Source organism: Numida meleagris, chromosome 9, assembly GCF_002078875.1.
Source record: "Numida meleagris isolate 19003 breed g44 Domestic line chromosome 9, NumMel1.0, whole genome shotgun sequence".
Taxonomy (NCBI): Eukaryota; Metazoa; Chordata; class Aves; order Galliformes; family Numididae; genus Numida; species Numida meleagris.
The window spans coordinates 3,566,398-3,592,198 of NC_034417.1; the positions used below are offsets into that span (position 1 = coordinate 3,566,398).

The 25,801-nt window shown below is 37.8% G+C and overlaps 1 protein-coding gene across 4 annotated transcripts in view; it reads right to left on the minus strand.

Moving 5' to 3' along the window:
- The window catches only part of TLN2 (talin 2), a 151,939-nt gene that overhangs the window by 3,504 nt on the left and 122,634 nt on the right, over positions 1–25,801 (minus strand). For 3 of the 4 annotated variants that reach the window (XM_021407155.1, XM_021407154.1, XM_021407156.1), the window contains exons 49-57: positions 24,786–24,902; positions 22,350–22,535; positions 18,848–18,955; positions 15,023–15,128; positions 11,126–11,250; positions 5,624–5,749; positions 4,019–4,081; positions 3,721–3,903; positions 646–771 (exon numbers count right to left, since the gene is read on the minus strand). In XM_021407155.1, coding sequence (XP_021262830.1) covers positions 646–771; positions 3,721–3,903; positions 4,019–4,081; positions 5,624–5,749; positions 11,126–11,250; positions 15,023–15,128; positions 18,848–18,955; positions 22,350–22,535; positions 24,786–24,902 — 1,140 coding nt within the window. Of the gene's footprint in view, positions 1–645; positions 772–3,720; positions 3,904–4,018; positions 4,082–5,623; positions 5,750–9,091; positions 9,131–11,125; positions 11,251–15,022; positions 15,129–18,847; positions 18,956–22,349; positions 22,536–24,785; positions 24,903–25,801 lie in introns of those variants that run through there. The other variant, XM_021407157.1, reaches the window with a different exon arrangement.

Sequence of the window (25,801 nt, forward strand, 5' to 3'; positions counted from 1 at the left end):
GCGCTCTCCCAGCACTTACTGGGTGAGGGGCTAGCAAAAATTGGATACTCATTTTTCCAGGTATTCATAGTATTTTTCTGCATCTTGAAATGTAAGAAAAGAAGAGACAGTACCATGGACACATAGAAATAACACATTTTTAGTGGTAACCACGGTATATGCTGTTCCAAATTCACAACACTGAATCCAGAAACTAGTATACCCTCAGACCCTTGAAATCTATAATTTTCCCATATTTATTAAGGTCAGGGTAATGAAATTTCATCAGTTCTTATCTCTTACTACCTTTGTCTTTGATGATGACACATATGCAAAACTGGGGTTCCATTAAGACTAGGGGATATTTCAAGTGCCTGACAGAGGTTTGAAAAGAACCATTAATTTAATCAGGAAACAACAAAAAAAAAAGATATTGGACTACTGTAGCTGCTATTATGGTAAAAGCTCAGTGAAGAGATGTAGTCATGCTATACTATTTCACTTTGCTGTTGGGTCAGTGGTTACCTAACAGTGAGGGATCCAGCAACTCACAGATTTCTAGGTAGCTTTGTCTAGTCTGCAATACAGCATACAGACATAGTAACACTTTGCTACTCCTCCATGAGACAGTTTTTCTCTGCTATAGTTTTTGGTGACTGTACCAACCTGAGCAATGCCACCCACAAACTTCGTTTTGACTACAACGTCATCATCTTCTGCTTTTCCAAATGCAGCTTTTTGAGCTGCCCTGACAAGATTGTCTGATGCTCGCTTGACAGCATTTCCTGCAGCCTTGGGAAAAGACAAAAGAAATTTAGTAATACAAAAATGCATAATTGTAACATCAGTTCTTCTGAGCATCAAAACTAAAACATCTCGGCTTGACTACACAAGAAGCTGGTTGTTTTTTTGTTTGCTTCCATGAAAAGCAAATTAATCTTCAAAAACCAGTGCAGTGGACTGCACATGGAGCTGCACATGGAAGTGTAAAAGAGATCTTTCTTATACCACTAACAGTCTCCAACTCTCTATCATCAATATTAGAGCAGAGGCAAGAAATCTCTGGGCTGATATGAATTTAGAGCTGGGAGGTACCACGGATTACTCATTCTGAGAGACTAACAGAGATCGAGCTATGTGCTCTACTCAGCTGTGCATACAAAAACTGAAAGGAGAATCCCTAAATGTATTTCAAGTGCTTTAGCAAAGAAACAACTTCACAGAATAGGATAGGCCACCACTCAAAGTTATTTCCACCTCCTGAGCAAAAGAAACACCTGTGAAGAATTTAGTTGAGATACCAGAAGGAACACGTTACCTAGACTCCTGCAGTTACGTGCCCTGGGCAAACTGACATGAATTTATGACTACTCAAACTGGCTTCTGCAATCCTGCACAGCATAACTTTGTACCACGTACTCTGAAGAGCAACTGAAGGGAAGGGTGTGAATCTTCTACTGCCTTGCTAGAATCTCTGGACTGAGAAGATATTAGCCTATAAGCTAAATTTGACACCTGTGTGCTACAAGAGTCATTCAGGTATTCCTTCTGTGTAGATGGAAACTAGCAGGAGGAAGCTGGGACAGACATAAGTGAAGGTGTCCTAGCTTAATCTTTTGCCCAACAAATGTTAATTAGACTCTAAAAGTTTACACAGGGTCAAGGAGGACTTGATAAATTTAACAGGAGAAAAACACTGAGGGTGATGAAACATACAGAATCTCAATCAGTCTTGGGAAGTTCCTAAGCTGACAAAGCTGGGAAACTGAGAACACAGAAGAGAGCAGTATCACACACACTTAACCTGTTCTTACTCTTCTCTGAACATTTATTTGTGGTCACTGCTGGACACTGATTGGGCTTTATGAACTTCTGATCTGATCCAGTAGAGTAGCAACTCATATTAAGTCTTAACATCTAACAGTAGATCAGCCAATGACACCAATAAAATACATTAATGCTATCACAGCACACAGAGGAAAGGCAGGTACTTGCAGTGCTGTGACAGGCAGTAAAAGAGAATGGGTCTTTTCTCACCTGAAACTACCAAAGAACAAATAATTTGAAATTTGCTTTGCCTAGCCTAGATCTGATCTAAACAGAATGGAAACATTTCCATTTGTTTCATTAAGTTTTGGAAAGGATACTGTAACAGTGCATTCAAAATCAGCCTTCATGGGAAATGCAGTTCAAATGTCTCCTCACAAACCTTGCAGTTGTTCGTAGGGGTAGGAAAGAAAAACCTAATACACTCAAACCTAACCTATTGACTAGACTATATGAAAATATTTGTGCTGAGGGCAAAGCCAGCTGAAAAATCATAGTAGATTTGGCAAATCCACCAATAAAAATACCTGATAGATATCAACTAAATGGTTTAGCTATGATAAAGGACACTATTTCTAAGTCCAAACTGCTTTTCCCTTCATTATTCATTTTGGGACAAATGTAACACTTGGTAAAGTGGCAGAGTTCAATTTCAATCAGTGCTTGGACTTCTCTCCACATTCCCTTCCAACTTTTCACATTCCATGTCTATTTAATAATATTTGCCTACAGTGACTGAGCACCCTGAATTTCCTGACAGAGCTGAGAAAACATGGTCTTTAGTAAATTATTTTGTTCCTCTTTGTATTCTTTGTTCTCATTTAAAATTCTTTCAGATTTATCGCAAAGTTTGGATACTAAGTAGTTCTTACATTCCAAGCCGAACATGCAGGACTGAAGTCAGAAAAGGCTGCAGCCATTTTTAAAATGAACACCCTTAAACAAAACAGTAGACTTTATTCCTCATAACACAGTGCTAATTCAGTAGCAGTTCATACAAACTCAACATGAAATGGACGTGTAAAGTAAAAGGAAATGATTTTCATTCAACAAAGTTAAAATAGACTATGGTTGAGAATTTCCTTTATTTCCTTTTTTTTTTTTTTTTTGTCCGACAATGATTCTCCATTTTAGAAACATTCTGTCTACAGTTGATGTCTCTTGCCTCCTAGAAACAAAGGAATACTGACCACACCCCTGGCGGGCAGCACTGAAGCGATTACTTTGTTAAAGGTATGTATAATCTTGCAGAGGTCAGAAAAGATACTCAGGTGCAACCACCTTAAGCATGCTTAACAGTTTGCAAGCTGTTAGCAAGGAGTCTAACTGAATACAGAATAACCACAGAAAATCTCACTATATTCAGTTGCCATAAAAATGCACACAGTAAACATTCTCAGCTGGTGTATTCCTGAGATTGACCATGAGTATGGGTCTACTGGTATTGCATCTAAACCAGGGCTTGGCACAGGCTAGTAAGCACTTGCATTTCTCAAGATCATTCAAAAATGAAGAATAAAACAAGCAGTGAAGAGAGCTTTAGCTACTGCCGAATAATCACAGAATCATAGAATGGCCTGGGTTGAAAAGGACCTCAAAGACCATCGAGTTTCAACCCCCCTGCTGAGTGCAGGGTCGCCAACCACTAGACCAGGCTGCCCAGAGCCACGTCCAGCCCGGCCTTGAATGCCTCCAGGGACAGGGCATCCACAGCCTCTCTGGGTAAATGTCAAATACACAATCACTTGATCTTTGATGAATGGTACTCTCCCCTAGAATCCTACAAAGAAGGAAAACTGGACTGAAGTCTGAAAATACAGGAGACTTCCTAACATTTTGGATTTGTTCATGCAGTACTAAAACAGTGTTTACACTGCACTACTGTGGGTTTTCGGTAATGAAGAATACAAGTACCTGTAGCCTCCTCATGGCTTCAGAATCATGATCAGCCTTCACTTTGCAAGCCACGAGCAATTGTGCTGTGGAAGCTGCGACTTGTTTTGCAGATGAGATGAGCTTCTCCTCACTAGCGTGGCCTTGTACTGAAGCATTAGCTGCTTCACAAAGATTGCTGGTTGCAGCTGCCACCATTCGGGCCTAGGAGTCAGTAAAGAAAGTCACTGCATATTCTCACAGGATATTGTTTCTTCAGAGAAGGTGCTAGCTTCCCTGATATTTTGAAGTCCAACATAAAAGAGAAGTAGTTACTCACAGCGGAAATAAGTCCCTGAGACCACTGTCCATCATCAGCTGCATTTGCAGGGATTGCTCCAACCTGGAAAAACAGTTCAGAGATGACTTACAGTGAAACAGAAAATACACCTGTTTTGTCTTAGATTTAGGCATGCAACAAGCAGTGGAAAAGGGAGAACGCCTGCAGCTGTGACTGTGCACAGTACACAACACAAAGTCCACATGAAAGTTAGTAGTCAGCAAGCGTGCTTTCAGCTTGAATTGCCCATCCCTTGAATCATGTTTAGAAATCCCAGAGTAGTATCTGTTGCAGTGGAGACTTTGGCATAAGCAACAGTGGATCACAATTACATGACCTTTAATACAAGTTATTTTTGTCTCTACAACACATTTAGATTTACATTATTTCTGAATCTCTTCTGATTCTGGCATTATGGAAAGGCACAAAACAGAAAGCTCCACAGGGATGTCCTCTAACTGCCTTCATGCTTAATAGTGATATTTGAGGAAAGCATCCTATTTTTCTTCTTAGTTTATCCACTGAAGAGTCCATGGCACCAGCAGTACTGCCAGCAATCAAGAAACAATTTTTCTTCCACTTCAGGTGAAATAAAAAAAATAAATTCCTACCACCAAGTAATGTGGGAAATTTACGTGGGACAAGAACATCCCTGGTTCACATGTATCCATTACATCCCACCACTTCCAGAGACCAGTTAAATGGTCAGTGAGGAACCTACGGCAACAGCACTTACCACTTACTGTTCAGTATCGAAGCGCTGGATGTGGAGCAGATCAAATTTGTCCCTCCCTCCTACACACTGGAGTCCACATCACATGCCTCAGAAGGTTTCTTGCAAAAGCAAAATGCTTCCCCCAGTATCAACAATAAAATCCTCCCACCTGACACACTGAAGCCATTCACTATGGGCAAGAATTTGGTCAATCACTGTAGCAGCCAGCTTCCTGTACATCTGGCCGTACTTCTATGGAGGCACAGGCCACCAGAGGTGTCTGAGGATACCCAAAAGTGACAATTATCTAAAAACTAGTAATCAGTAAAGACAGAAAAGAGAGAAGGAACATGGGGTTGGGCTTCATTATATCAGAATTATCTTAATGGCCTTACTTATTTGTGTATCATAGTGAGAGGAACTTGCACAAACAATTCTGAAGTTTTTTTTTTTTTTCATCAAGTTTTCATTTTAGGGGTTTTCATTAGGGGCTAATTTCTTCCTTTACAGATCATAGCATTATTTGCTGGCTCAAGAGAGCAGATTCTCCAAGAAGGCAAGCAACTAACAGTTAAAGCTATTCACTGCAAAAATTTGTGACCTTTCAGCAAGTCTCTATAGAATAATGAGGAATAAAGCAAAATGGCTATATATTCAGCAAAACAGGCTGAACAGATCTGTTAATATGACATTAAATTTGACAAGTGTGCTTCTATTAGAATAGTAAACTACAGCTTTCCTCTAACAGATAGATTGATGTTTGTTTTTGTTTTTAAGCAGTTTTCATTAATCACTCCCAAGCTCCTTTCCTTCTGTATTAGCACAGAACAGTTAAGAGACTAGATTCCATCTTGATGCTTTCCCTGTTGCAACTTGTCCTTTTTACCCACCTTTCCCTGTGCCACCAGTTCTCTCTGTGCTGCTGAAGCTGACTTCACAAGGGCGCTGGTAGCAGCTGCAATTGATTTAGCTGCTTCCAGGATCTGTTCTTCAAAATCCAGAGTCTCATCTGCTTGCTATAACCAAGAAAAAAACAATGTCACATGTTATCCACGAGAAAACAGTTGCGTTCTCAAGATCAAGGACATATGCAAGTGGTGACAAAATTTTGAAACACAGAAGTAGATTCGAAAAGAGGTACAACATCATTTTCTGCTAAGGAATTTCACATGGTCTACAGCTAAGAATCAGCATAAGTGAACTTAAATACTAAGTTGCAGCTGTGGTTGATCCATGTGAAATTGAATATCACTCAAGATATATCAAGAATTGCCTTCAACTTTCTAATAAATTACGCTTCACTGGGCACACTCAAAACTACATTCAGAAAAGTGCAAGTCTGAAAAGAAATATTTGCCTTTAGATATCAAAATTATCTTTATAACACTACAATACTGGCTTTCAGAATCACTAAATTAGTGGAGTGTTTTCTAAATACTTAAAGAGATAAGGCATTAGAAAAGAACAGTGATAGGTATATATTGTCTTGTACATCTGTACTAAGAAATGTAACATAAGCATGAAGCAAGTGAACAGGTTTAGCAGCTTTTGGTAAGAGCTGTTATTACACAGAGAGCAGCACTGTGCAGCAGCCTGGTTCAGCCGTCCTGAAGATATGAAGTTCCAAAGGTCTGTCTGGAATGCTTAAATCATCCAAACATATCTTCCCACAAGCATGTGTAAATAGATATATCAAATCTTCCTAATGAGGTTTCTAACTTTTTAAAGGCAAATCTGATGCTCCACAGAACAACTTACATGAGTTTCTAACCATTTAGACATATGCTAAAATCATTTATCCATTTAAGCATGCATACTAGTTTCTAAAAAGTTAACAAAATAGACAAATGGTTGTAACTGATTTTTTTTTTTTTAATATAGATACAAAATAAACTAGTGTAATTTCTTTACTGTGATCAAATCACAGGCCTACCAGAATCCAACACAGCAGGACTGCTGGATATGATACCACAACAGACCACCTTGGGGGACATGAGGCTTTTGAAATACAGGTTTTTTTCCAATTTATGCAACCATCACATTCTTGTGTCAAGTAATAACTATCAGAATATGAGCTATGTGTTTGAGTTATAAAATTGGGCACTTCATTTGCAAGGCTGAATGCATACATATGATTTTAAGGCAAGATTTGTTCTCTGGTTGCTACTATCTGATTAAATATTAGTCATTTATTAAAAAAAACACGCAAGTAATTATAATTAATTACAAAATAGCATAAAGATGTGCTCAGTCCTACAGCATTTCACATTATTGCTACCAAACAAACTAAAACAAAGTCCAGGAGATGAAACTGTAGTGTCCATGGACAGCAGACAGTCTTAACCATTAAAAACTGATGCATAGATGAAGTTGCTTGGCGCTTTATATTAATCTTATTAGGAAGAGCTGCCTAGTGCAAAGAAAAATATTTGTCTTGCTGCTGGGCTAATCGTGTGTTCCACCTAAATTTTTGGCTATGTTTGCAAACATAACATCAGAACCATTATTATATCTAAATAGTAATCACACTGGGTTTCTCAAACCTCCAATATCTACATTTTCTGTAATTTCCAACTCCTTTTACTTATGGAAAATAGGAAAAAAAATCTATTCACATCCTATCTCCCACGTGAAGAATTCGTTTTTGAACTGGCTTTAACTATACTCAAACTGTGGCACTTCTGATGAGTTTTCATTTTCTCTAACAATACCTTATTTTCTAGTCCTTCCCTTTAGCTTTTCCTTCAGCATTTTCAGGTATGACATCTAAGGGCTGGACATGTATGTTTGAAATGGAGTAGAGAGAATGCTGAGTCAGCACCATGGGTATGTTTACCCTCCTGTACCTACCTAAAAACATTGCTCAGCTATAGGGACATGTAGAAGTGCAAGACTGAGCACAGTAAAAAGCCCTACAAGAAATGTCATTCACGTGGATCAAATGTCATACAAGAAATTAAAGACTGTGTCATGGTAGGTTCATGCTCATCAATAGTGCTGTCACAGCTTGTGTCACTTCACAACCTTCCTGAACAAAGTCACGAACAACGATGCGATAGGTAGCAGAAAAATTCACCTTGTGAGATTTTTAGTTAGAGAGCTATTTGTATTTCTTTAGAAAATCAGACCTGTGAGACCAGTGATTAACCTCTCCTTCTTCAGTAAGCAACCATGAAGACCAGCACTGCTTCTTCCAAAAGCTTAAACTAATAAGCTATTATTGACTATGTATGCGTGTAAGTGGACTGGAAGATGAAGTCACCAGAACAGAAAAGCCAAAATTGTTAGGCTAGCTACAAAGTCTGCAATATAAAATACCCTAAAAATGCTGATTATGCCATTAAAAAGATATAATTTGTTTCTGTACTTTCTTTTGACCAGTCTTCTACAGAATCTCCATTATTAGGAGTGGCATAAATAAAGTCAGGGTTAATAGGAGAACAAATAAACCCCAATGTCACTGCTAAACAGTAGAAAAAATTACAAAAGACAAACCATCTTCTTTTGAAGCAGCTCTCATCTTCTATTCCATAAAGAGAAAACCTATATGGATTAGTTAGTGCACTGAGCCATGGAAAACACAATAACCATTTCAGAGGAAGTCAGCTCTTGGCATAGCTGCTGCTTGCTGCCATAAAAGGCCCTACACAACTTATAAGTCTCTCAAAGAACATATCTACTGATAGAGGAGCACTTTGTGGATATATTTAAAATCAGATTCGATTATGAGTATGCAGGAAGTCTTCTAAACCTGCTCGAGAGTGAATGTACTCCTTCATATTGCCTTCTACTATGTTAAACCCCCGGAGACAGGGCAGGACACTGTAGGAATATGTTTGATATATAGTTGGATTAAATAACAACCTAATATATCAAACATATCACACAGAGTCCTGCAGAAAAAGACATCCAGGTTTGATTCATCTTGGGGAAAAAAAAGGACAAACTGCTGAAAGCTAGCAGCAGGGAACTCTTTTTGACTACTAAAGACTCTTGTATTTGAAGGCATACGCCCACATAGAAGCATGAAGAGCATACCAACAGAATAATGTACATACAGCAATGCTCTCTGCTGTTGTATCCCGTCTACAGCACCACTTTCCTTAAAGTGTTCTTTTTTCAGTATTAACAAACCATATAGTTTTAATTACATATATTTTTTTTTCTGCAAAACATTACAAATTTTGGGAGGCTGTTATTTTACAGCCAGGGTTGTATTTACAGAATGGGGGAAAGAGGTGGCTGCATTGCACAATTGGTGCAAAAATACTAAGAGGAAACAAGGAAAAAAAAAAGAATTAAAAAATATAAAAGTATCAAAAATTTAAGATACTGGAACAAATTAGAAAAAACCCTACCTTCAACCACCGAAGTTCTCTTTAGAGATAACAGACAAACTGGAAAAAACAAAGATGAAAATTTCAAGTCTAAAAGAAGCTCACTCACAAATAGAGAATCAGCCACCAATTAACAATGAAGAAGATGGTGGGTTTCCTGCAGGCAGGTTACTCTAAAATAATCAACAAAGGACTTCTCTGCAAGTTTACTTAATGATGGTTATTATTAACCAAACGAAGATACTGGACTAGCTAGACCAGCGATCTATTCCGTTGTAGAAGAGAGCTACTACTGCTGCATTTTATGTACTAAGCATAAGTAATCAATTTGATTGTATCAACCCTATTAGCTAGCCTAGGCATACACACTACAACATCATGTATGTTGTCAAAGACTTGAGCATCAGAAAGACAGAGGCTGTTCAGGCAATCCTGCTCTCAGAAGATACTAGACAACACTGGTCTTGTCCAAAATTTAACTCTTCAACGGGAAAACTGGTATTTGAGCCACTCTGCAATCTTCTCATACCTTTGATGTACAGTACAATTCATACTGGGAAAGGGATTAAATATCTAAGTACAGGTTGGAAGGGCTGTTTAATTCCCAAATTAAGCAAAGAGTTGAATATGAATTTTACTTTATGAAAATGACAAGTAAGCAGACCAATAAATCACAGAGAGGCTGAATACACAAATTAACATGTTAAATGAGGAGCAGGTGTGGGATCTGTATTCACTAGAAAATTACAATGACCCTGGAGTGGGTCAGATGTTGGAAAGAAACTGCTCCATGGTAACCAGGCAACACACATATGCTATTGTGCAGTGAGTGTATAGAAAAGGTGATGGAGGACTCTTCCTCTCCTCAAACTCAGCCCGTGTCCTTTGCTCTGCAGAATCTCATTATGAGGAACCATTTCTTCTTTATAAACGAAAAACGGATGCACTTGTTAAAAAAAATGCAGGACAAAGAGCACTTCTTTTTCATGAGATAATTTATTCCTGTCACCAAATGGGGAAAACAAGTCCTCAAAGAGTGAAGCTACCAAGAACTATTTCATCTGATGATCCTGAATGACAGAATACCATTCTGTGCTGAAAACAAAAATTCAAAACAATTCTTGAGGGCCTGCTTTTTAGAAAGATTTTTCATTAGCCTTAGAAAACAGTTTTGTGCCTACAAAGCAGTTTAAGCAGGAAAGTAGACATGTAGTCCTTCCTGAATTAAATTACAAAGCTGAAGTGTAATTTCATTTTAAAGATAGAATTGTATGCAACATGGTTATTTCTTCTAAAGCCTGCCTCTTATTCCACACTAGGCAAAAGGTAGCAACTCTTGGTGATCCAGACACATGAACCATGCACACAGACAGAAGTAACAGCTGTGTCATACATTCCTGCTGTACCACTCATGAAGATAGTCGACTTCATTTTATGTAATATATTCAGACAGGTTTGAAATTACCTGGCAACATGCAATACTACCTGCTTTCATAGAGAACTGTGATTCATTTTCCTTCAGGATAATTGAAGATAAAGGATCATATTTGATTTGATACCAAAGCAGTTACTCTTTTAGCACAGAATAAAATGCTATGCTTTTAATCACAGAAAATCCTGAAGCTCTTGCATTCTGCTCAATCCCTTCTATGTTGTTGCTGCTGCTTTCTCCCACTATTCTACATACATTCAGATGAAAACAAAAAGTCCTCACGGGGGAGCAAGTGAGAATGACTTTTCACATCAGTAAAACAAGTTTGGAAACACAAAGCTGAATAATCAACAGTAATTATACTGTAACACAAGCATTTCTAACACTTGCCTTTTCTTCCTTTGCTTGCACGTCTCGTACTTGACTTGCTCCTTGAAAAGCATCTTTTTAACCTCTTCCTTCAGAGTAAGTCCCACCTAGTGCAGCATCTAGTGGCACTGAGGCGGATGCAAATTTTTGACTGTTTATACCATTATCATGGACAGTAACAAACAACAAACATATAGGCTATATGCATCATCTACTTTATTACCTTCAAAGAAACAACTGGGATAGACACTCACCTTTGGCTTGGCTCTGGGTTTCAGCTGCTCTAACTTCTTTGCTGCAGCCTCAATTGATGCTGCAGCCCCCAGTAGCTCTGTCTCTGCAATGACTGTTGGGTCTTCTGGATCCACCCACTCTGTCCCTGAAATTAACCGAGAGGAAGACAATAACTTCAGTGCCACTGTGAGCTGCCATTCAAACAGGGCGATTTACAACCACATTTCAAGTGTCAAATACAGAATGCATTCTGTAGAAAGCTCCTTTTAATAACATAATGGAACAAAATGCTATAATTTATGCTGAGTGCAATATTGTTTAAAGAAAGTATTTAGCAGGAATATTCTGTTATGAAAGTAATTTTAATTAAGAACTGCATAATCAAAGCTGCTTCTAAAAGGAACACTGATCACATTGGCTTCCAGTTTCACTCAGCTTCCACTTATCTGGGCTCTTACTACGTTCTTGACCAAATCTGTAAGCTAGAGGGAGAAATCTAACAGTGGTAAAGATGACATGTTACAGGCAACAGCTAATCAGACACAACACTCTTTTCAGAGTCTCTTTTTTGGCACTGGTTAGAGATGAAGCTAGTACTAAATGCAGAAAGCATGGTTTTTGACTATGTGTTTCTAATGCATTATAGAAAGGGCCAACAGCAGTTTCTGTAACATATTCAAAGGTCATCTTTGCTGTTATTGAGTTTTTGGCATTACTCTTAGCTAAAAGAAATTTTGTAGGCACACAAAGTGAATGCTTGGCTGGAGATCATCATAAATATTTCTAAGTTCTCAGTGCACCCTTACTTTCAATTTCATAACATTATTCTCCGGATGACAAGCTATAGAAAGCATCCACGTTCTTCACTGAGGGAAGCAATGAAACAGCCAAAAGTAACATCAGCTTGGGGGAAGAGAAGGAAAGCAGAAAGAAAACTTCTGAGTTCAGAAATGGCAAGGGGAGAAAGTGACATCACAGGCCTGCCAGTACCTGAAGGGGGCCTACAGGAAAGCTGAGGAGAGACTTCTTGAAAGGGCATGTAGTGACAGGACAAGGCGAAACAGTTTTAAACTGGAAGAAGGTAGATTTAGACCAGAAGAAATTCTGTACTGTGAGGGTGGTGACGCACTGGAACAGGTTGCCAGGGAGGTTGTGGATGCCCGCTCCCTGGAAGCTTTCAAGGCCAGGTTGGATGGGGCTGTGAGCAACCTGGTCTGGTGGGAGGTGTCCCTGCCTGTAGCAGGGTGGTTGGAACTTGATGATCTTAAAGGTCCCTTCCAACCCAAACCATTCTATGATTCTCTGATTCTATGAAAAAAGGAAGGGAAGAAGTGTACAGAAGACAAAGGAAGACTGAGCTACAATGAAAAAGTAAAGCAAACAATCTCTTAAGGCCTTGTTATACTTCCTGAAATTTGATAAAGTTTAAGTGAACCTTACAAAAAAATATCAACTAAAGTGTTATCCATGATTAAAGAAGAATGGACAGGAAGATATTGGCCCTTTGCATCAAGAATAGCATAATCCATTTCTGTTTCATCAAATACTAAACAAAAAATACAAAAAAACTTGAATGCTTATGGGTTCACACTGCGTATAAAATAAGGCAGTTTCTGCTACAGATGATCAAATCACAGGAGACTGCAAAATGATCTACTCTGATTTATAATGTGCTGGGAGAAAGTTAAAATACATTGCTTTGTAATCCTAGAGAGCTACTTCTCATGCTGCTAGTACTCTCTCTCTCCCTCTGTGTATATATATACACACATGTACATACAAAATATAAAACACCAGAATGTTACCTGAGACAATTTCTCACCTTAATTGGTGTACAAGATGAAGAAATTATTTATTAAACCCTAACTTTGGCCACAGAAGCAGGGGAAAAAATAATGGCATTTTTGTTAGAGGCAGCATACAGAAATACAATCAAATCTAAACTCGCAAAATGTAGGAATTCCTCTCCAAAAAAAAGGTATTTAACAAAGGTGAAAACATTTACAATCAAAATCAGTTAGGAGACAATTCTATCACGTGTCAATAAAAGTTACCTAGGAATGATCAAAAAACATTTTACTTTGAATGAAGAAACTTTTAGGGTGAAGGAAAAAAAAAAATCCCTACAGGCAATACGTAAAAAAGGAATTAAAAAAAAAAGAACAACAAGTGTAGCAGGATTTTAATGAATATGAATTAAACATCCAGAAATGACTGGAAGTAGATGTCTCCAAAAAAAAAAAAAAAAGGACAATAATATTTTTTTAAAACTAGCTGGGGAATAGGAAAATTCTGATATTGGCTTAACTTATTAGCAAACAAAAAAAGAAATTTCCAAACATATAAAAGAGTGCAGAAAAAGGGTGAAGTGTTCAATAAATTGACCTGCAGAGGAAAAAAGCATAATGAAGAGGACTGTTACATGGAACAGAGTAACAACATTAAGACCTATAGGAATATTACAACGTAAGTGGGAATTCCTTATTGATTTCTTATGACAAATATTTAGTCATCACATTCCAAGGAATGCGTACTGATTCAAGCAAGAGTTAACTGAGGAAATCATACAGTCTATACTGCAGAGAATATGAGATAAACAACTGCAGTATTCTCTGGTCTAGCTTAGGAAAGAATAATTGTACAAGTACAGATTTACTAGAAGCCTTTATGGAGGAGCAGGATTGAAAAAAATGTGACTACACTGTTTCATTCAAAGTATTTTTCTGTAACATGCTATAAACTAAGTAATTTGAATGCTTGTATGCCTTTTTGACAGCTGTGAATGTTTCTTTAGAATGAAGTTTCCTGTTAATCTTGTATTAGATATGCTTTAACAGTAGCGGTCTAATATTCATAACATTACCCATAATATGCATTTCCCTATTTATCATTATTTCTCTGAAAATGCAGCTCATCTCATTTAAAATGAATAATGTTAAAATTGTTATCCTAAGAGTTTGCACACATCATTTTCTCAGTATCTGAGAAAATACCACAAATCTAAGAACGGTACATTGACTAAGCCATGGAATTCTCTATCTATCAAGTGCTGAATTTAAGCTTGCCTGCAAGTTGCTCAATTCTAAAGAGTTCAGGAAATCATCCTGAACCACAATTTCTGAAGTCTCATTGTTTCATTAACACGCTTTGCCAGCACAGGACCCACACAGAGGGCCATATGCACAACATTCCGAAAGCTTACGTCATTACTAGAAGCTGAGTATTAACTGGCCAGACGACAGCATCCCCTTTTATTTGAAGTTGTGAAGCAGTTATCACCACAAAAGACTTATATTGCCAGAACAAGTAAGAGTGTAGGAAGAGGAACCAGCCATTCAATTAAAGTCCAACTCCCAGTTCAGTAAAAATTCTATTACACTTCATTTGCCGCTACTGTGGCTCTTGAGTGCTGTGCTTGATGGCTCCACCTTCAAAGGCTACACGCTTTACAGATGACTTATGACTGAACATATGAAGTGGAAAAGGGTCAAACTGCCATGCTTACCAATGCCATGGATATTTTTGCACAGATTACACATACTACAAGCTATGCAAGAAATGCAAATTAATCATTAATACTTTACTGGCAGGGTCATGTACATTATTCTTATTCTGGACTTCAATAAATTTGTTTCTTGCTACACATGTGCAAAAAAGTTACTGCCTTCTCTAATTGTAAACTTACATGGAAGTATTATCACTAAGATCATATTAATGATGTTACTGACTTGTACACAAGTGAATACTGGCAGAGAAATTAAAGGACTGAAATTAGATGTTACCAAGACACTTGGAACGGAGTAAGAAGGGTCTTTGTTGACTTCTGGTTTTGATTTAAAGTAAAAAAAAAAAAAGGAAAGATCATCATTTCTGGAGTAAAGAGCACGTTGTGCCAGTAACCAGGCTATCCAACTCACCCTTCATAGCTTCTGCTGACTGAATAAGCTCTGTAACAGCACTGGCAACCCTCTTGGAGAAAGCAGCCAACTGATGCTTTAGCTCTGGAGTTGGTTTTTGAAGGATCTAGAGAAAAAGATAAAACATAATTACACACATTAGTAAGGGTTCCAGATAACACTGGAATGTTCCCAAAACATTAACCACAGTGGAGTTGTACTAGATGGCTTTAAGAGGTCCCTTCAAACTCTAAGGATTCTATGATTCTAAAACACAATATTCTTTTTACAGCAATCAGCAGAGAGAAAAAGCGAGTCTAGTGAAAAAAGTACAAGTATCATTAAATCACTAACAGCGAGGCTTACACTGTAATGTCTGATGTGTACAAGGAAAGAGAAGTGACTGTACATTTCCAAAGGAGCTGGCAACATTGTCTGCAAGTTCTCAGTACTAAAACTAGGACAGAATTCTCCAAAACTGAGAGGCATGTATGTGAGTATATGGGAAGAATATACAACCTGAGCACTCCATTCTCAGATACTACAGTCATTATATTTAGGCATCAGGTTTAGTCTTTCCAAACTGCAGAGGTGGAGCTGATTTTCTAGCATTATCAAATTGGTTGCATGTTGTTTCTAAGAAATGGAATTAGAGAGTTCTCCAAACCTGTGTTAGTTGCCTGTCCTGATAAAAATAAGCAACGGTCAACACAATGGAAATATCAACCTTGGGCAAGACCCTTAAACAGATGAGAAAGTAAGACAACTCTGAAGTGAATTTGTATTAAGTATTAAAACCATGATTCTTCAAATGGAAAACAGCCCAGTGAACTTGAATTCCAGTGATGCCTGTCTTTCTCTAAACAGGAACAACATTTGCATTTTTAATTATCACTCTGTAAAGAAAAAGAAGATTAAGTTCTGGGAATTCATTTATACTTAACAACTATTTTTGAGAACGACAAATATATGGAGAGGTCTAAGATCAAAACAAAGGGTTAAGTCTCCAAAGTCACAGGTTAATGTTTTCAAAAACACCTCCTCAAAGCAGCCCTGAAAACCAGGCACATATTTAAAATACATTTAATTTTCTTAAGTCTGTTTTCCATTTTGAACCCAAATGTCAAGCCCCTTACTCTGAAAGAATAAACTCAACCTAATAGTTTCATTAATTTTGTAAGATGAAAATTATGACAGAGGAGGAATCCCATCTCTTTGGAAATGTCATGTCAAGGTATGGGTTGATAGTTTTGCTTCCTAAGGATGATGCTTAGTCAACTAGTTTCCACAGTAAATAGAAGTACACAAATCCTCAAATGGTAAACAGTATTAACAAAATGAATGTCTCCTCTAACAGTAAGGTCATAACCAGGATTTATCCAGTGCCTCATAGGTAAACTTTTCATACTTTCAAAATGTCACAAACTGCATAAATGTGGTCAGGCCTATAGCAAGGAATTGCATTTTGCACTCCAGCAGTGACAACACTAGTGCCAGCTATAAGATACTTGTTACAATATTGGAATTGAACAAGTGGACACAAATTTTAAAACTGGAAGGTTTACAAACTGCATTGTTTTAAAGGAAGTTTACCACTTTCAACAGATCCTCATCCCCTGCAGATCCATGTACAGACATTACATGAGAACAACAATGGAAGCTTCAACTTCCACTCAACTGATGTAGCACGCATCAAAACTGGGAAGGAGCACAGGTGGCATATATAGGAGTGTAGATCAGTACTCAGCCTTCCTAAGAAGGCAGCTTACAAGCAGTTTTATAATAATTTCATTAGTGATGACGATTGGTGGAATATTCCTCTGAGTAATAAAGTCAGTTTTGCACCACTTGCCCAAAATAATCTCTGCACAGGTCAACACATTGGCTTAGGTCTTAGGTATTGCATCTGATCACTCCTGCACTTAAAATGTATTGTCTTCAAAAAAAAAATAGAGCTGCTGAATACAAATCCTTGGCATTTCAGTGCTGAGATACCCATACAATCATCCCTAGCCTGAATCTCAATGCCTTAACTGAACTAACAATTGCATTACAAGATAGGACAAGAGGGAGAGGCTTCAAGCTGTGCCACAGGAGGTTCAGGTTGGATACTAGGGAAGAATTTCTTCTCAGAAAGAGTGGTCAGGTATTAGAACAGGCTGCCCAGGGAAGTGGCTGAGTCACCATCCCTAGAGGTGACTAAGGAAAGGGCAGATGTATTTCTTCAGGACATGGTTTAGTGGGCAATACTGGTGGTAAGAGGACAGTTGGACTAGATGATCTTAGAAGTCTTTTCCAACCTTAATGATTCTATGATTCTAAGATGCCTCCTGGACTAATTAGAGATTTCTAATCTGAGATGATCTGTCTTTCAAGAAGTTAAAAATTAAATGAGATTGTATACCTAGGGTTGCTTTGGTCTTTTTTTTTTTTTTTTTTTTAATGTACATTACAGGTCCTGCTTACATTTATTAAGATAAACATAGATGCATTACGTGTGTATATGACCAATTCTAGGTAGGTTTATGCAAATAGTCAAGATGAAGTTACCATTCTACTCATCTTTTTTTCCAAGCAGGCATTATACTTTTCAATTTTGGTTGTAGTCTGGGTCAGGGTCATTTTTCTAAGATTGCAAGAGTTCGGGAGAAGAAACTATTCTGAGCTTTATTCTAAAGAAATTAAAGAGGCTTAAGATAAGACAGGCCTGTTTCTCTTGTAGAACTGAACAGAATGTGGAAAGTAATCAAACTGAGAGGAATAAAATAAGCAAAAATTGACAGAAGTCCTTGATCTATTCTGGTATATAGTTTGAAACATTACTGTGACCAAGTATGGGAGACCAAATCTGAAAAATTTCTCAAAGTACTTCAAAACTAAAAATATATTACATATCTGATGTTAAATTACTGACTGCTATTCAGCTCTAGGAATTACATTAATAAATTCAGTCTTTCCTGAATGACTTTCATTGCTAGTGGCTAGCATAAACATAACTGTGGCTTCATGTCTATGCTCTGTATACATCAACAAGTTGATGTAATTGATTGGCCATGACATATTCTCAGCAGTAAGCCAGGCTTGGATTTGCTAATCCACAGTTGCAAATTTCAGTTTCAGATATTTTAATATGTCTGCTTAAAGTCATTTAAAAGAAATCTCTAGCAGTTCATGAAGCCGATTCAAATTACCTCCAGAAACTTCAATATTTCAAAAACCTTTGTTCTAACGCAGATTATTGCTTTCTACAGTTGTAATAGCAACAGAAGAGCAATATGTTATTTGACAATTACTTATTGCCAAGAAAAACCGAATGAATACAGAATGCATGTGTTTGGATTTAAGTGGCAATTTTTTTTTTCAGAGCTTCGGGTGAATCGCATCTGGTATGAGTTGGAAAGCTCTGTGAGATGGTGCTAACTTGGAGTTTTGGGATGACATTGTTAAGTGCCTCTTATTTTCCTGGAATATGCAAGAGGCATGTAAAAGTGCTTTCATAAAGTTTTCATAACGTCTTTGGTCTGGAGAACTAGAGTTTGTTTTATACGTCTAATGCTTGGAGTGGGCTTAAAAGAATACTGAAATGTCTTATTTTAATTTCTTTTCTGGGGACAATTTTTAGATCAGCACCCTTACTATCTCCACATCTGCTTCAGAACAGAACCCCATTTAGTGCTTCCAGACACCCTTCTGTCTCGTGGTTTGAGCTGAAGTGTTGAGTTTGCTCTAGACTGTTTTTCCTGAATAACAAAACTGTTCATAAAAATATGTTACTAACAGCCACTACAGAAAGAGAAATTATTCTTTTTGGAAGGGTCCAGCATGTGCATGCAGGCTCCTGCTCACCAGGAGGACATGTTCCAGAAGTTCCAGGTATCCCAGCGTACATTCTGTTCCAAAGCGCAGGGCTCTCTCTCGAACTTCTTCACTCACCTCCTGGTGATATGATGCTTGCTGAGGAGGCAAAACAACATTAGTACCCCAAATGTGCCCCAAGTAGATGTCTATACAAGGAATTTAGGGAAATAGAAAGGAAGAGATTTCTCCTAAAATGCAAAAGACATTTGAACTTGAGAGCCAGCCATTTCTATTGTAAGCAGGCAAGCAAACTGGGCTCAAAGAGAAGCAGAGCTCCAGCTCTGAGAAGAACATTGAAAATACATTTCTTTTTATTTAGCACAAATTCATCAGTAATCTTTTTTAGTATTCTTCCTTAGGTGTTGTCAGCAGTCATACTACCTCTTTTATCAGTGAAAAACAAATAGAGAATCCTCTGAAGAACACTCTGGAAACAGAGGAGAATTTATGATGTTTCCTAATGAAAATATTTATCTTGGAAAATATCTTGGGACTGGAACGGGCTCTTAGGTTGTATACACACTGTTCTATAGTGCAAGGTTCATTCCACTGTGGTTTTTCCTGTCTACTAGTATCAATAAAAATCAAAATCTTAAGTGTAGTTTTGCAGCTCAAAAATGGATATTTACATCTTTCAGGTTATAAATGTGCTAAAACTCTATTTTACTTTAAGCCCCTGCAGTCAGTCTTAAAGGAAACAAAACAGAAATGGTCACCTGGTTCAGACTCCAAAGCACTGGGCTGGATCCAGAACACTTTGTACCAATCAGAGTTCAAGTACCAGCCTAGGGTTTTCTAAAAGCCTTGTATATTGTATTGTATATATATTGAGGGAGAATGGCCTCAAGTTACTCCAGGGTAAATCTAGGCTGGACATTAGGAAACACTACTTTTCTGAAAGAGTGGTCAGGCGCTGGAATGGGCTGCCCAGGGAGGTGGTGGAGTCACCGTCCCTGGAGGTGTTCAAGAAACATTTAGATACAGCGTTGAGAGACATGGTTTAGTGGGGTTATTGGTGGTAGGTGGATGGTTGGACTAGATGATCTTGTAGGTCTTTTCCAACCTAGCTAATTCTATGATTCTATGATTCTATATTCTAAAATAAAATTCTATGTCACAGGGGACCTTTCTACTGAAGGTAAGTGCTGACTGTTGACAGAAAATCTTCCTAAATAAACTAAAAATTAGCATTTCCTCTCACAGAACAGCCTCATCCACCTGTGCAGCTTTCTGTCTTTGATTAGGTCTGGAGATTATCTCATTGCTTGTCTATTTGGAGTATTCTCTGCAACCCTCCACATTCAGAGCAAGTGCTCCTGTGAGCTGGGCCTGCAGCTTGTCTATGGGCTCCCTCTGCTGGGAAGTTCAAGATCAGCAGAACACAGAAACAGTTCTCATTTGTCACCATCAACTCCTCATCTTGTCAGTAAACAATATGAAGGGAAAGGAGTTAACAAGATGGGATTTTCCCCACCTTCAGCATACTTCAAACAACTTCCAGAGGTCCAGAAAATCCAGTACAGCTTATTTTTCATTTTCAAATGGTGCAGAAGGCTTCCCAAGTGTTCCATATGAAGATACTCTAAATACCCTAAAATGCCTCTTAAGCACTTAAGTATAAACTTCCTTTTGTGCTTTGCATACATAACCAAGTCTGATATCAGAATACTTTTGGAAACATTTCTGAGGTTCAATGAATCTTAAACCATTTACTTTCCAATAGTCTAAAGACATTTCTAGAATCTAGAGACATAATAACAGAAATCTGACTAGATCAGTTAGGACTTGTAACACAAATTCTTACTTTCCGAGACATGCACACCAAGTCTGCCAAAGCACCTTAAACTGAAAAATGCTTCCAAAGATCTAGAATATATATTTCCTTATGCCAAGGCTTCTCTTTGCCACCAACCCTCATTTTCTCTAAATATGCTTCCAAAACATTGAGGCAGCACTACCTCTCATTGTACAACTCCTAGACCATCAGCATTTGTGGAGTAAAACGTACCAAAACTATTACATAATCAAAAAATCACTGCTGTTGGAAGGGATTTTGAGAATACATTTAACCCAACCTCCTTCTGCAGGGCCATCATTAAATTCAGACCAGACTGCTTCGATCTTGTCCTAGTTGGGTCTTGAAGACCTCCAAAGATGGAAATGTTGGAAATTAGAATGGAAGTTAGCTTCTTGTTCCAGTGACTAATTACAACCCTGGTGAAACACAGGTGGAACTGCTCTTAAGTTTCAGTATTTTACTACTGTGTTTTATTCTCCTGCCATGCATTCTCCTTAAGTGTCAATTAACTGGATTCTGCCTAAGACATAATATGGAATAGTTCTCAGGAACTTAGCGTGGTTGTTTAAATTTACTGTGAAAATTAGAGCTGTGTTGTTAAGCTTCTGAGGTTTGCAAGTTGAGAGGGCAGAAACAAAATCTGAAGCTTGAAAAGTATTTAAGAACTGTCAGACAGTAAAATCTCTCTAGCAAAATGAAGTCAAATAAGAAAATTTCATTCAACAGTTTGTATAAATTCAGTTATAAGTTCTTATATAACTTCCACTTCTGTATGATGATCATAAAAAAAAAAACAAACAACAAAACACAACAAACCTTTCCATGTGGCCAGAATTAGGCTACAAGTAATCTGGAATTGACTTTGGCAGAGATGTGATGAAATAACAAAATTCCCACACGTCAGAGAGCACTATCATTCCTGTCAGCTTCCATACATGTAAAGGCAAAGTAAATAAACAGAACTTACAGACAGAGGCTCTTTTATTTCTGTAGGCCAAAAGGAATGAGTTGCTTCATAAGGTCTTTATAAACCCAACATTTCAAATTTCTGCTTAGATCCTTTTCATGATCAGAAAAAAGATAAATGACTATTAAGTCACTTCTACAACATACATGACCTCTCCTTCTCCCCCTAAGTTTTGCAGACCTGATTTTGAAACTTGTCTAGCTCAAGTTTAGAAAACAGGCTATCAATATTTTCAGTGCAAATCCAAAACACATTTTTGTAAAGCACAAAAGAAATTGAGCAAACCGATGGGTTTAGCTAGGGGAGAAGGGAGTAGATAGACCTGAATGGCTCCTTTCACCAGTGGATTCCTAGTGGTATTGGAATCATATTTCTGACCATAGCATTATTCTTATATTCTACCATTTGTATTCACTGCTTGTCTTCCAGTTAAATAAGAGATTGAAAACAATGAAAATTCAGGTCACTTAGAACCTCTTATTTTCACAAAAATAAAACAGTGAGCATTAGTGGTTTTTTTTAGCACAGAAAAATCCTCTGATAGAGATGTTACTGCATCACCTTATAATTATTATAACCATTAACTTTCTCATCTAGAAAGTAAAACACTAACAAAAAGAAAACTGAACAGCATCTGTAAATTAAAAAGACGTACAGAGGGGGAGAAAAATAAAATAGAGAGGGAAAAAAATATATCAGTCTTAGACATGGAAGCAATTCTTTACCTTACAAGCTGTTAGCATGTCAGCTACTGCTTTGCGGCTCAGATTTGCTGTAGCAATCACATCCTCCTGTCTGCATGAGTTCCCAGCTGCCACAGCTTTGGCTGTTGCCATGGTGATTCCTTTCGTCATCCGGATTGATTCTTCAGGTGATGATGTCTTTTCTGGAACCTCATTTGACTGAAACACCTTTAAGTGAAAGCAGAAGGAAAGCTTGATACCCATCAAATCAAATCAGAACAACTCAAACCATGAAAAAGAGACAGCAACTGGATGCAGAGTTTCATTAGCAGGAAATTAGAAACATATTCAGAGTACTTCAATATCATTCTCATTTGTTGTGAGCCTGGTCCTGATAAGCCTGCTTACCTACAGGAAACAGAGAAACAACTAAAGAGCCCTTGCTGCCAAAACCAGCACAGTGCAGGACAAAGAGCATCACTAAAATATTCACGTCTCTTAAAAAAAAATAGAGGTGGAGGAAAGATAAAAATTGTATTTTCTCTTACTCTACACTTAGTCTCCCTTAGAATCATAAAGATCAACTTTTGCATGAAGACTTGTATGAAAACAGTTTAAATTATGGCAATACACAACACTTATGAATAGAGGAATACATTAACAGTTTGAAGATATAGATAACAAAAGACAGGTAACCCTACTTTAATCTCATATTTCATGTTTCCAAGTTACACTCAATTTATTGCCATTCTTTTACTCTGCAGAAGCAATTCAGAATACACAATCAGGAGGTGTTTTCGCTACTACACTCATTGCACACAACGCTTTGGGACTACCTCTTAATCTTAAGCATGCGAGCAGTTACGGAGCCCAAATGTCTTGACAACCATTTAGCCTGGTCTATCCCATGCTCCCAGTTAACCAACTTTTCCACTTTTTCTCTCCAGAAGTGGAAGAAATGTTAAAAAATAGTCTAGTCAAATATCTGGATGACATTACTCAGTGTTGTTCAGATTCAGTCCCTGGAGTTCCAGGTTGAGTTTGAAACATTTTCCTTAGCACATATGTGCCATTCTTGCTTCCTCCGTACACCCTCCCAGCACTCTGCTTTTCTTCCCATGAGATGACACCAGCACTGCCACAGGACCATTCCTTAACAAAGCCGACAAAAGGAAAAAGAGGAGGAGGAATATTTCAAAGAGATACCAACTAGATGGAGAAATCACACATGGTAATGCACAATGCTTCAAACATAGATCTGAGTACGTTTTAGAATTTATGGGAATGAATGACGTTCTGCTTTTAGTCACATCCAGATCTTCATGAGGATACATGACAGTAGCATGCACTAGAAATCATAGAATCACCTAGGTTAGAAAAGCTTCTCGAGATCAAGTTCAACCTTTAACATGACCTACCGAGTCTCATCACTAAACCAGGGCCCTCAGAGCCACATCCACACATCTCTTAAATACCTCCAGGGAAGGAGATTCCAACTCCTTCCCACTCCAGCGCTTGACTACTCTCTGTGAAGAAATTCTTCCTAATATCCAATCTAAACCTCCCCTGGCACAACTCGAGACTACTTCCTTGCATCCTATCCCAACAGGTATACAAAAATTGCTTATTTTAGTTTCTTTTTGTTTTCCTTTCCCCCTTTTCCCCAATAAAGACTAATTTCATGCATAAAAGAGCACTGTTCTCACCATGAAAAACAGACACTTTCTGGAGAGCCCCTGAGAAGACAGTACTATGCCAAGTGCAGTTACGCTGCAAGTATTGTTAATGCACACACCATACAATGAAGTATTTCTCAATGAAGACACTGTCTATAGATACTTTTTTAAAATGGATTTTAATCAAGGAAAGAGGGAAAGAAGAAGAGGCTTCTTCACAAACAAATAAGTATGAATTTATGTCACTGATCAGTGTACTAGCGGAAGAGTAACTGAAAGGTGCAGCTACTGGTTATACTATCATATCTTGAAGAGGAAAGAAACTAACTGTCATGGTCTAACACCTAATTTGGGAAGTATTGCCAATTCCTTCTCAGACAAAATATCAGATACAAGGCTATTTATCACTGGTAATATCATTTCTTAATAAAGGAAAGATTGAAATAAGATTAAACTGCAGGCTTAGTGGCACAGAGACATTCCGAAAGCCAAGATCAATAAAAAGCGAACAGCATTTGACTTAGAAAATAAAGTGAAAGCTTAATGTCTAAACAACAAAGTTGCTTCCAGATTTTTACATGACAGTAATATCTCAAATCTCACAGTGGGGACTGTTAACATCTCAAAGTAGACAGGCCGAAGTGGCATGTAATTGTACTTTCAGAGATGACATACAACAGGTGGAGATAATCAAACTGCATCCAATTCACCGCAGGACTTGAGGATTCCCCGTGCAGCCTGATCTTATGATGTTAAGAGTTTACTTTCAAAAGCTGCCATGTACGGTTATTTTATTATTTACCGTGAGTTCCTGTTTGATGTACTCAATTGTGGCCTCAAGAGCTCTTGTCCCTCGAGTTGCTTCATCTTCTACTGCTTTAACAGTCTTCAAAAGTGATGTGACATTTGTTACCATCACCTGAAAAACAGAGAGATGAAAATAAAAAAAAAAGCATGATTCATTCTTCCCATTCTACAGAGATGGCATGGTATGAATCAAGGCAAATTAATCTAGTTGTCTTATTACTTCTAATGGAGCCTAAAAAACTTCATGAACTGTATTTGTTATGGGAATAAATATTGACTCTCCTGTTCGCCATCTTATGAGAGCTCCCCATAAGCTGCAGAAATATAGCATGTCTTACTGCAGAATGATACCACATTTGTTGCACCCATGACAAACCCAATAGTCATGATACAGAGAATAACATAATAGTCATTGTCTTTCCTAAACCCCAGTACTTTGACATATGAATGATATCTAATCAATACATTTGAATTCTTGGGAATTAAGATGAAACAGAAAGGCCAGCTTCTTGACAATTGGAATTTAAAACACAGGTAGCTCTTCAGAGCAGGAAGAGTCAAGAAATCACTTTTCTTGACTAGATGGGTCGTTTTCAAGTGGTGCCTCTACTGTGTACTGTTCTCATCTTCTCTGAAAGGAAGGCATGGGTCTTAAAGGTAAAGAAAAGACACGTGAGTGAAGGCATGTGAGCCAAGCAAAAAGCTATCATAACACTCCCATAGTATGGAAGCAGAAGTAATACCGTCTCAATTTCCACATTTAGAAATATTTTTTAAGATAGCTGTAAGATCTTCCTGAGGCAAATGTCAAAATACATCTCAGACACAAGGAAAATGTAGCACAAAAATGTCATAGACATGGTGGAATCTGAGTGCTTTTTGAGCTTTTACATTTATGTACTTCCTGGAAACATCTAGGAGAGAGGGACTGTAAGCCCTCCTAAGCATAATGTATCACCATAGGGTTTTTGGTGTTGTGCTCCCTACCTCTTGAAGCTGCAAGGTCTAAAC